The sequence below is a fragment of the Saccopteryx bilineata genome, chromosome 5 (genome assembly GCF_036850765.1).
Source record: "Saccopteryx bilineata isolate mSacBil1 chromosome 5, mSacBil1_pri_phased_curated, whole genome shotgun sequence".
NCBI classification, from domain to species: Eukaryota; Metazoa; Chordata; class Mammalia; order Chiroptera; family Emballonuridae; genus Saccopteryx; species Saccopteryx bilineata.
The window spans coordinates 220,174,762-220,188,110 of NC_089494.1; the positions used below are offsets into that span (position 1 = coordinate 220,174,762).

A 13,349-nucleotide genomic window follows, 5' to 3' on the forward strand; every position below is an offset into this window, starting at 1 on the left:
TTTGAGATGAGGAGAAATAAGATCAGACAGCAGATATAAGATTACATTGGATTACACCTCATTATTGGCAAACTTTAAGGGCAAACAGTAAGTTTTAAATTTAATTTCCCATATTCCTGAAATGAACAATTAGCCTTATAGACACCTTGGATCGCTGCAGTTCTCTGAAAACATAAAGAAAAAAGCCCCACGTTTTATTTTCAGTGTGTGAAGAAGAGGGTGAGAAAATATATTAGGAATCCATGTTTTTTACTTATTATCTGGCAGTTTGAAACACTGTCCCAAAAGCAAAATTTTGGTACTACCGTATAATAACAGTGACTACATCACTTGTTGTTCACTGACATTTTTTATTGAGATTCGTAGCGCATGATTTTACATGTGATTGTACAGAGCATTTAAGGGGAAAAAAATGGTTGGAAAGGTTGTACAAGGGGAAAAATCCAGTTGACTGAAATCTGTAGATGTGTAAGATTAATGCCATGTGTAAATATGAGAACGGTTAACAGACCAAAGCCTGCGATAGCTGTCTTCTTGTTCCTAAAAAGTGATTTTTCTTATCAATGAGAAATAGCTCAATTAGTTGTTAGTTTTTAAAATAAACTACCACTAAAAGAAAAAAGGTATCTTGAATTAGATTTAATGCTTGGCAAGTGGGAAAATAGTATGATACCTTTTCCAAATTACCTCCTACTTTCCAATGCATTCACAGAATCCAAATGAAGGGAAGCGAAGCTCTTTCTACAATCCTCAATTTGATAGTTCATAGGCAAAGATCAGTGTTAGAATATACAAAGAGGACTTGTTTACAATGAACACGCTCTGGTTGTCCACAGCTGTTTCAAGCCATTTCATCTTTTATTACTGAGGATGGTAAAGGAAATCTTTATTCTCAAATGAGGCATGAAAACCAATTTTAAATGTTTTTTTTTCCTCATCTTTCTTAACTCATAATGTCATTCAAAACATAAGACATTGTGACAACTTGAAATTCAAGGCATTAAAAAATGCTGTAGAGGACTAGGCAGTGGTCAGCATAAGAACACACTCTGTTCTAATCACTGTATTCTGAGTTCCGTCTCCAAAGACCCTCTACCTGCTATTTGCCAACAGTTTTAGAGGTAAACCAAACGTTTCATTTTGAAGCCAGGATTATTTTGCAAGTTTTACCTTGAGAAGAACCAGAAGAATTCTTAACTTTTTAAAAGCTCCTCTCGGTATGAATTTTAAATATATTCCCTTGTCAATGTAGTATGAAATTCTGCAGTCTTGGGACATTGAGCCAAACTTAACACCTTAAAATTTTTAAATCCTCTGATATTGGACTGACTATAAATCTTTAATAACCTCTCCCTTAGATCTCAGAATAAAGCATTCTCATTTTAAAGTTATTCATTCTGAATGACAATGTTTATCTAAATTAGATCCTTAGAAGTCGGTTTCACTTTCCTCTTCTTTCAAGCTCTTTCCTTTAGCATTCTAGAATGAAGAAGCATTGGGAATACTTTTAAGACACATTTGGATTATGGAGTATATACTCTGATAGTACATTACGTGTGCAACTGTCTGCAGAGTTTTATAAGTTGACTACAATAATTGAATAGAAAGGACTTGAGAGTAATATTTTCAGCTGTGTAGTTATTTGTTCAGCCTCAAAGTAATATTCATATATATATATATATATAATGAATTATCTGGTTTTATGTATAGTGCTTAGTTATGAATTATTTTGCACAATGTACATAATTACGAATTAATATTAATTTAATGTTTATTAGAAAGATTCATAATAAAGCTCTAAAAGGTACAAAGCTACAAGTAGTGTTAACTGTGTTGGCGTACAATAGAGTAAGCAGATTAGAGACTGAAAGTGAATCGAGGAAAAAGTACTCGTATTTAAGAAACATTTATAAAATATTCATGTTTTCTTGAGAGAGGGTGTAGCTAGACAAGAAATTTCTAGTGTTCAAAGTGTTTAGGGTTTTCTGTGGAAACGACAGGATGAAATTATATAATATGGCAAACCGATTATTTTTTTCAACACATCAAGAGCATTTACAGTGTTTAATTTATCATTCTAAATTATTTCATATTTTGTCCCAGAATTTTTTTTTATCTGCAACTCTAATTGAGGACCTGCCACCTCACCGTAAACTTTCAACTTGACTCTGCTCCTCTTCTGTTCGTATTGTGACTGGAAAGACTTTTTTATGACAACAGAGGTTATTTTTTCTTGTATAGTCTTCCTTGACATCAGCATATAAACCAACGCTCTTGTTTCACATGATTTTTTAAAAATCATAGTTCCCACTGACCTTTGAAAACTCTAACGAGACACAAACTGAACGAAAATAATTTGTAGGACATAATATTGAGAGAGAAAAAAACATCAAAACGTAGTTGAAATGAAGACACTTGAATAGTAATTTAAAGGTCTCAGATCTTAAAGAAATGCAGACTTAATTTTTTAAAAAAGAGGAAATAGCAGTAACTTTATTTAAAATGACAAAATGCAGAACCATAATAACTAACTGTTTTATTGCAAAAAAATCATAAATTTTGTGATATTGTAAATAAGCTGTTTCCTCTGCAAGCTGTAAACAAAAGGAGTCAGAGTAGGTAGGTATGTGTAGAGTGGAAAGTTAAAGATCGATTTCCCTTTTAAAGCAAGGAGAAAGTAATCAGGTTAATTAGTAAGTAGAAAAGATTCCTCTTATGGCCTAAGCAGGAAAGAAGCAGCTACCAACATTTTTTAAGTTCTACTAGCCTAAATAAAAATTTAGATATTTAACAATATTTTTCAAATGGTTTAAGAAGGACATAATTGCTGATTACAAAATTAAATTTATAATTGGTATCCATCAAATCTATTATATAAGCTAAAAGAAGCTTCTCCTGTAGAATTCATTTGCACAAAAATGCTTCTTCCAAAAGCTATTTTGCAATGTTGCTGCTTCACTCTTGTGCTTCCATGTTCTTATCCGATAAATGTGTAGAAATCTAACATATATTTAAAGTATTAGGTATGCATAGTTATTATTTATGGGATAAGTTATAGCTACGACTTTCTACACATGAACTAATTAAATCTTAATACCATGGCACTACTCCAATATTTTGGGAAGATCATACATATTATTATTTTATCTCAATTATTTTTGTTAGAAAAGAATATTCTTGTCAATATTTTCACAATTGCTCAAAATCAAGTTAGAGTTTGGGTTCTTTTTCTTTCTCTTTAAATCTGAACTGACATGCATAGAAGTTCTGTAGAGTTTTGTTCCGTTTTTCCTCCAAAGCATTCCAAGCAGTGGCACTTTGGTACAGTACTGATAAACAACTTCTAAAAACTGATTATTCTTTCACTAATAGGAAATGATTATTGATTAATTTAGAGTTTATCGCTAGACAATCCAGAAAATGTTGTTCCCTTACTTTTTGGTCTCTACAATAAGGCAGAAAATCAGTTTTTAAAATTTTTAATGCCATTTTTTTTAAGTGAACAACCCAGTTGATGGATTTGAACATGTGTGAGGGGAAAAGACTAAAATTATTGCTCAAATTGAGTCCATGGGTTCTTTATAAATATTACTAATTTACTTATATGCTTATTTCCATTATCATGACATAAGTCTCATCTCACCAATTAATAATAAAAAAATAAAGAATACACTAAATCTTAAAAAGTTTTCATCACTATGTCAACATTTTTAGATTAATGGGAATTTAAAAAATACAGACCATAAACTACATTTTAATTTAGAGTCACTGTGAATTATCTTTTTACATGAAGTTAAGGGTATTTCCATTACCTGAATTTGATTAAATTTCCTGATTATTTTACTTCAATATAATTGTTCTCATAGTACTTCCTTTTTGGCATTATAATTATTTTAGCATAAAGTTTTATTATTCAACTATAATGTTTTAATGTTAACAATGTGGAAACAAAGAGGGATGATAAAAAATTTAATTGGAATTCCAATCTATTTCTCATTCACAAAATTTAGATTTCTCCATAAATATTATCAAATAGGTAAACGAGTTGTGCAATATCCAACATTTTATGAATAAACTAAATACCCACTCAGTTAGTGCCTTGATTAATTATCATGTCAAAAACCTCAGAGTGAAAAAATTTTCAAGTGTAAAATGTTATTAAAACATTATTTCAGTAGGAAATAATACTTGGTTTGTATCATTGGCATAATTTTTATAGCTATCAGATATTGTGTATATGTTTGATGCAAATTTACCTCTTAATGCAAAATCAGATAAACACATCAGAAATATGCAGACAATATCATGAATGTCACAGGGTATTAAAAATATAGCATCAACTAAATGTGAAAAAAATAAGACATTTTTAAAAATTGTCAATAGTTACATATGAAAAGGCATGTAAAAAAGATTTAAGTTCAGGAATTCAACCCTTGTAGTGTAATGAGGACTAAATGAATATGATAGATATACACAAATTTCTTTTAAAATGGATACAATTAACTTCTTTATCCACTATTTGATCTCATTATAGTCACATAAAATTTGGGGGAGCAATCTCTTCTTGTGAAAGTCTTTGGGATCTTAAGTCTCTCTGAAAGCACACCAGTTACAATGTATGATAGTTCAAATATCTTACCCTTCCATCTTGATTTAAGAGCTTGGTAGTAACTGACAGTACTGAATGGCGTTCTGCACCAGTGTATGTATTCAAGTGATTTTCTTCAACTTGGTCTATGGAGAGCTGGGGAGGCTACCTACTTCAAATTTCCAAATAATGAAACACAAAAGATAGTGGGCAGGGAGGTAGCAATATCAGAAAATCAAAATTGGCAGCATCAGCAAGCTAAATTGAGGTAGTTTCCCCATTGATATGTGAAACTAGCTTCTCATTGACAGAGTTGCTCTCAAATAGATTATCGCTGGATTAGCAGAACAAATGTAAGTATTTATAACCCACAGACCACACTGGTGTTTCCTAAGGTTCCTTAAACATGTCTAAAAAAGGGTTCTTTCAATACCAAAAGTATTCTATGTAATAGGCTAACTACCACTCAGGGCTAATATTGCCACAGTGTGGCCTGAGAAAAACTAATTTCTGTTAAAGCTGTGGTTCTCCTACAATTTAAAGAAAATCTGTAGACTTAAAAAAATACTCATGGTAAGTGATTAAAAAGGAATAATGCATAAGATATTTTGCGGTGATATTAAGGTTATGATGTTCTCTGACCCAGCACAGAATGTTTCCTTCTGTCATATATTTTTAAGTTATATATTTATATAGCTTATTGGCTATAAACTATTCCTTCCCATCTTAATATAAGAAATCAATTTATAGGTGAATGGTGTTTAGATTTTTGGGAAATAAAAAGGAAGAAGAAGAAGTCACCGAGATATTACATACCACAAGAGACATTATAAAACAGCAAATTCATTCTAGCTTTGCCCTAGGAGAGGCTCCATACTTGGACACTGCTGGTAAATGTTCTTTCTGTAACTGGAAAGCTAGAAAGTTTATTTAAAAGGACATTTTTTTCTTCCATTTTCTCCACGTATAGAACAAGAAAACAATTAGCATTAAAATGTCTTACACTATCTTTATAAAATGGACATTCTCTTTGCTGTTATTTTGCAGCATTTTGCCAAAAGAGCAAATTTAAATTTCTAACATCAAAATGGATTTTACAAGGGAAGAAAAAATATGACCCACCTCTGCTCCCCTCAATTCAATACTTAAATCTCTGATTGAAAGTGGCTTTTATAATAAGCGCATGAAGACTTCAGCTGGTTTATAAATAAGCACATAGTAACCTATATATTAACCTGCTGGAAAGTACCTTATGCATCTTATTTCAGCCAACATAAACATGCCCATTCCATTTTTTTCTGGTTTACTCTGTAAAGACTGTATAATTTTGTGCTTAGGTTATTCATTTAGGCAGATTGATTTCTTCTGCCTGGCTCATTTGGGCCATAGAGGAGTAAGAAAGTTTATATACTGAAAATATATAAAGGCAAGGAAAGTAAAAAGAATAATTAATCATATAGTACATACATCAATACAATATCTACTAAATCTCAATCAGTTGTTTATTGGTTGGCAAACAAGTTTCACTTTTACAACAAATATTAGTAATGAGGTCATCCAACTTTGAGACCATACAAAATGGATCATAAATTTAAAAAAAAATTATATGTGCTGCTAATTTACCTTTTGTATTCCTACATTACTTAAAATCCTGTCAAATAAATAAATTTTCCTGTTAATAAACAGAAGAGTTTCTTTTTTTTAGAAAAAAATCACTTCAAAATAACTTGACCTTTTGATTCTTACTACAAGGGAGTGAATTTCCTTTAAAAATTGGTAGTGCAGGTGCCCACGTGGGGGTCAGACTGAGCATTCAGGACTTTAATGCCTATGGGATACTGTTTTATTTATTTATTTTTTCACATGCAGAAGCCCCACTAGTTCTATTGACACCTCTTGACTTCTAGAACCATAGCTACTGTCTTGGTGATGAACTGCTTGCCAAATATGCTTGCATTACAACAGATGTACACTGTGAACATAAAAGTTTGTCCTGCTCTAATTTGCAAAAATGCTCTTGGAAATATTCTGACTGAATAAAGATATATAGTGAGGGAAGGGAGTCTAATTTTATTTATTTTATTTTTTTGTAAAAAATAATTTGTTTTTGCATTACTAGAAAATGATTCTTATAAAGTGATAGCTTCATTTATTTATTTATTTATTTATTTATTTTTTGCCAGGTGAAATTTTAAAGAAAATAGGCACCAAACAAAAAAAGAACAGAAAAAAAAAAGAAAGGAAAAAGAAAAAGAAAAAAATGAAAAATAAATGAATAAAAAAAGAAAACAAAGAAGAAAGGAAGGAAACTTTACTCTCTTACTGGTAGACAAACTTGCAAGACCAGCACGAAAGAAACAGAAAATTTCTCTCTTGTTTTGCACTACATTAACAGGACTCAAATTCTGGAGGAACAGAAAGCAGACTATATGTGCAATGCTAGTATCTGTACATTACATAGAAATTGTTCGAGTTTTTTTTCTGCCATTAGTTTTATCATCAGTTAATACAGCAAATCATAAAATATTCATTTAGCATATAATTCTAGAATTCCCCTCCATTTCGTTATTAATTTTTGTTGTTTTATTTTGTATACCACAGTTATTCCCGCTGTGGTGAATTCAGGCTGTGAGTGTGACTAAAAACCACTATGTGACAGATTGCTTTGCTTTTATGTTTGTGCAGCACTCCAATCTAGATGCAGTATTGTTACTAATTTCAAACAACTCTTCTGGCCTTTTAAAAATCAGGTCCTTGTAACAGAGCATCGGAGATGTTAGAACAAACACAACATAATTCAACAAGGCCACAATGAGCGCCATTTTCTTCATATCTCGTTCATTAACATAATGAAGTCTCCATCTGAGGGGGGAAAGGACAGGAAAGGATATGGCACAGGGGAATTTCAGCAGTTATCGTTCTCCCCTGGGCTGACCTAAAAATCCCAGTTAAAAAAAAAAAAAAGAAGTCTGAGAGTTTGTGTTTGTCATTCAAGAACAGCATAAAGATTTAGGAGTACACACACTATTACCACTGCTTAGAGCAACTCAGAACAGTCAACCATTTTTTAGCAGTTTTGTTGGTTTAAATTTCTCTGACATCTTTTATAGACTAGTGACCAAATGCGCAGGTCCTTTTGAACTTCCCTCTGGGGGAGTTCCATCTTTGTTGGGAGGAACTATAAACCCATCACTGCTACCGCGACCTAGCTGGTAGTAGGTGTGCAGTTGATGGACGTGGTTTCTGGAGCCTAGGTTTGGCATGCTTTTGTAGTAAACATCTTCGGCATCACCGCATTTGGCCGGTGGGGGTTCGGTCTGGGTGCTGGTGGTAACACTCTCTGCGGCAGACACACCAGCCAGTGCCGGCATGCTGGTGTAGCGAGAGTCCCTATGGGGTGACTGGAGTTCTTCTGTGTGCTCGTTGGTTAGCAAAGGGAAAAAACTTTCACTGTGGTCTTGGGGGATCCGCCTTCTGGTGTAATGGTGTGGCTGGTGGTTCTCCGTTGAGTAAATTCTTGGGGGCAGTAAGGGAGCATCAGATTCCTCGTGAATAAGTTCCAGGCCCAAACTTTCCTCATGGTTAAAGGAGGTGGCATCATCCAGGACAATGGCGTCGTCTTCACTCCCACTGCCGAGGTTGTTCACCAGCTTGTTCATCAGATTCCTGTTCTGTTCGCTGGAGCGCTCGTGGTTGTTCAGGTAAGAAGGTATATAGTTGGAAGTGAGTTCCTTCAGAATCTTTTTCTCTAGGGCGGTCTCGTTATGATTGTAGCCACGGTCTATGATTTGCACACAGTTGCTCAGGTATTCGCCACTGGCAATGCTGTAACTATTACCATGGTTACCATTCAGTGGTAGAGTATCCATGACACTTGTATCCCTGGCATTGTTCAGAAGCCCCTCTGAAAAAAATTACAAAACACTATGACATTTATATCCAAGTGGCCATAGGACACACATACAAACACAAAAGCAAAAACATACGATTATGAAGTATGAATAAATTGCTAGCATTTTTAAGTATAAAATGTTTGCAAATATACAAAAAACACTATTAAATCTAATGTACACATCTATATATATATTTGCACAATTGATCAAAATCTTATAAGCAGAAAAGTATTTAAAATAAATATTAAAAAGAAAAACCCTATGAACTTGAAATTTACATACAAACATTGCCTAAATTTATTTGAAGTCTATTTCATTAGTACTTAAAAAAATAATGCAATATTTTGGTGTAATCATTCATAGCTTCCAATTTATACACATCAAAGTCAACTCAGTAATTAATTACCTTTAGTTTTACATGTTGTCTTAACATTGAAAAAAGTATAATTGTAACATAATTTGTGTGTGGTACTTTAAGTATACTGGTCAAAGTAAAAGAATCAAGCAGTAACTAATAATTTGAAAAATAATTTTGTAATATTAAAAATAATCCCTACATACAAAACCATAAAAGGATTATTTTAAATTTGTCAGAATGATGTCACAAAATGTTTAATCAAATAAATGGCAATAAAAATAATTTGCACATAGAAACTTTTAAAACAAAAAATATTTGTCTTAACTTTCTACTTGTTTTTTTGCTATAGGCACATTGGTTGCTATTATATAATAACCCATTAGTAATTATTTAGGGTCATTAGATAATACTAAAAGAATGTGTAAAAACATAGTATCTGATTCCTAAAAACATAGTATGAGTATTAAAGTTTCCATTTCATAATGAACAATGACTTTGTGTATATATTAAACTTTGAGTTAAGAAAAGATTAAACATTATATTCTGGGAAGAGACAGCTGTAGTGAAATATATTTGACCACATGCTTATTCATGGTTTTTGCATTCTCTTAAATGAACAGAAATCCAAGATTCTATAATAATTCCATAAATCACTTCAAATGCAACTACAAATGAAAATCAAACACAAACATTCAACCAATAGTGGTAAATTAGAAGGGGTACTTCTTTACAGGACAATTAATTGAAGAACTCTATTAAACTTCTCAATACACTGCTAACTTGTGAAAATATAGCATTCATTCTATATCTGTGATGCAATTATGTTTATCAAAACTGAACTAGTTCACTGCTGGTTTACATAAAGTGTTCCAAATATGTCAATTTTTTATATAGACTGCTGATGAATGCTCTGTATTCAAGTAACACAGTTTTCAAAAACAGCAATGCATAAAATACATTAAAATGCAGCCATCACAGACATAGGGTGAAGCAATTTATTTTCATGTTATACTGTATCTTGTAGACAAATCCACAATGTTAAGAAAAAAAAAGTAAATGCTTTTTAAAGGGCCATATGTGATGGGTGATTGCTGCTGCAGAGGCTATGGTATGCTTGATGGTTATGGTCCAGTGACTGATGCATTGAAACATGTTTGTTATTTCTGTTGTCAATGCATTAGGTGCGGGTTGAAAACTGCCATAGTAAAAATAAAGTGGGCATGTTGCACATGACATATAATTATATGATGGAATGCACTAATAAAAATTAAAAGTGTATGAATTAGCAAAAATAAATGCTAATTTAAAAACAATTTAACTCACACAAACATTACATGAAACTTAACAACTATGTTGATTATGTGACACAGTAAAAGAATCAGACAACAAAAGCGTCTAATCTCTATTAACATATATTCATATAAGTCGATTCATAGGTTTAGTTTTTAAATTGTGAGATGAACTGTTTTTAATAACTACATCATCTATATGTGATGCAATAAAAGTGAACTAAAAAAAATTACATTTGATATGCAATGTTTAGCTTTACTCCCATACTTGTCTCTCTGTAGGGCTCTAAACGACAGCATGAAGAAAAGGAAAGAAAAAACAACAAGTAAGCTTACAGCGACAGTAGAAGAAACATGAGTAAAAGCAAATTGATGATATGCAGAAAAAAGAGTCAAAGGAAATAATTTCCACTGCCCCAAAATTCATGAGTTTGTGTTACATGGTTTATCATTATTAAAATACTGAAATGTTAGTCAGAAAATAAGAACCCACCCTTAATACAAGCTAATTAAATGAGTCTTTAATAAGCATTTCTACAGTTTGATAAAATTCAAACAAATACACATTTTTTTTAAAGTTAAGATAATCACACCAACCAAGGAGAGTAAAATTTGAGGAGTCATGATTATTTCCACAACTTTATTTTAATATTATATATATATATGTGTGTGTGTGTGTATATATGTTAGAAAATGCCTGTTTCTAAGAAATGTTATTTAACTTTAAATTTTTTTCAGTAAAATTATAGTCTTTTTATGCAGAGAGAAAACTACAGTTGAAGTTTTTCATAATTGTTTTCCCTTATGTACAAAGATTTTCCTACTACTGTAACTATACAAGTGCATTTTATTATTTGTGAATAATACTGATAAATATGTCATTTCTGGAGCTCATATTCAAACATTGTACAACTATGGAGGAAGAAAAAGGTTAAATTTAATCATTATTCTGTTTCAAAAAATGTGAAGAGGCGAAATACCACCATCAATACCTTTTCCTCTGGATTGTTGCATAATCATATGCAATCAGACACTTTTTAGCTGATCTATTAAAAACAACCTTAGCAAAATTATTAAAAAAAACCATATTTTAATCAGGTCAATAGAATTGCTCTTGCTGATTTTGTTTACAGGAAGGTTAAATCATCACACACACACATACACACACACACAGCAAATTCATTGGGCTATCAGTGGTAGTCAACCTGGTCCCTACCGCCCACTAGTGGGTGTTCCAGCTTTAATGGTGGGTAGTAGCAGAGCAACCAAAGTATAAATAAAAAGATAGATTTAACTATAGTAAGTTGTTTTATAGATTTATTCTGCCAAACTTAGTGAAAATCTGACATAAAATACTTGGTAAGTAATTGTTATTATATGCTTTAACTTGCTGTAACTCTGCTTTATAAATTTTATAAGTAAAGTTACTTCCCTACTTTATAAATCACCATTACTGTGGAACTGGTGGGTGGTTAGAAAATTTTACTACTAACAGAGATACAAAAGTAGGCAGTAGGTATAAAAAGGTTGACTACCCCTAAGCAAGATCATTTCAAGAGATCCTGACCTGTGATTCTTTAACCACTGCTTTAGAAATAAGGTGTTTGTACTTTAAATGTACATTTGTTTCTCAGCAAAAAACCAACAGGATTTCAAAATGCAGAGGAATTTCTTTTAAATTTTCAAAATAGCTTTAGAAAGAGAACTGGAAAAAGACAAATCAGTAAAACACAGAGGGAAACCGTTTGTAGGGTCATTATAGTTCCTTCCTTAAATGACAGAATTTTAAAACTAGAAAGCACATGAGACATAACAATCTCAATTCCTGCTTTTCAGCTATGAGGAAATTGCAGCCAAGACAAGCTGAGCCTTCTCTAAGCACCCTGTGAATAGTGGCAGAACTGGAATCAGAAAGGGAATCTCCTGGATTTGCTCTGGGTAGTACTATCTCTTTCTCTTCACATCTGCCTTTGGCTGTGCATATTTATGTATATATTTTATAATGTAACCTTGTCTTCTCACCAACTCTAATGTATAATGTATTCCTCATTATATCCCATCCTAAGGATATGTCTTTAAAGTTTTAGAATGGAATTAAATTACTTTAAAATGTAAATGATTTCTATAAAATCATGACTTCCTCTCTGTATTATGTTTTGTTGACAGGTTTATCTATAATGAAATTGATTATACAAAAATTGAATTGTCCAATATTGACAAGAAGATAATAATCCATGAAGTTTTAAATATTTCTAGATGATATAAATTCAATATAAGTATATTATTCATCTTTATTCCTAACTTGATAAGCTTCAGTAAAACTATAAATACATCTTTATATATTTTAAATAAAGGCATTACAAACAAAAATGGATACTTGAAATCTGAATGCTTCTTTGCTTGAATGGCATTGGTGCAACTGAATCAGAGGACCCATAGAACAGAACCAAGTGGTAATTCAACATAAACCACTCCAGTACATACCGAGCCACCTATATTTCATGTAAGATTTCACCTTGCCAGTTAGAATATAAGTGCATTCATCTGAAAGCATAAGATTAGTAGCAATATGACAATCACTGAGATTTATTTGGGGTCAGTGGTGAAAAGAATTATTTTAAGCAGTACCACAGTTTGTTAACATCTTAAAAATACTAAAACATCAAATAGCTGAACAATTCCAATTCTGACTCTAGAAAACATTATTAAAATTATTTACTATATTATTATGAAAATTCATAGAAATGATTTAATTTACTGAACAAAATGACAAATCCATTCAGAAGAATATTTGTGTATTTATTGATAATCTCAATAGCAATATCTAGTAATAATTACCATAGAAATAAAACTTTATATATTATTTTAAAGTTTGCATCATGAGAATTTAAATTTGATAGAGTTTATTGAAGTGATTCATCTTTTTAAACAATCTCCTAATTTAGGATACCGATAAAAATAAATTAAGAAGGAAAATAATGAATTAAGAAAAATATATAGAATAATTTTTTCATTATATAAGACACTGAAAATTATATCAGAATTGTCAAAAAAGCTAAAAAAATGTGATCCAAATTTGTTCTTGTTTTGAAACAATATCCAACTACTCTTTGCATAAATAATGTAGAATAGATTTAATTTGCAGATATGCTATAAATCTTCATTTAACATCATTCAAAATTTACTATATCAGCACACTTTAAAATGTTCACGATGACACA

At 31.5% G+C, this 13,349-nt stretch overlaps 1 protein-coding gene across 5 annotated transcripts in view; it reads right to left on the minus strand.

Annotated features, from left to right (window-relative positions):
* Positions 1–330: 330 nt before the first annotated feature.
* Positions 331–13,349, minus strand: part of ADGRL3 (adhesion G protein-coupled receptor L3) — an 870,179-nt gene continuing 857,160 nt past the window's right edge. For 4 of the 5 annotated variants that reach the window (XM_066233208.1, XM_066233205.1, XM_066233207.1 and 1 more), the window contains one exon: positions 331–8,492. In XM_066233208.1, the coding sequence (XP_066089305.1) occupies positions 7,693–8,492 (800 nt within the window). In that variant the 3' untranslated portion in view covers positions 331–7,692. Of the gene's footprint in view, positions 8,493–10,396; positions 10,415–13,349 lie in introns of all 5 variants that reach the window. The other variant, XM_066233203.1, reaches the window with a different exon arrangement.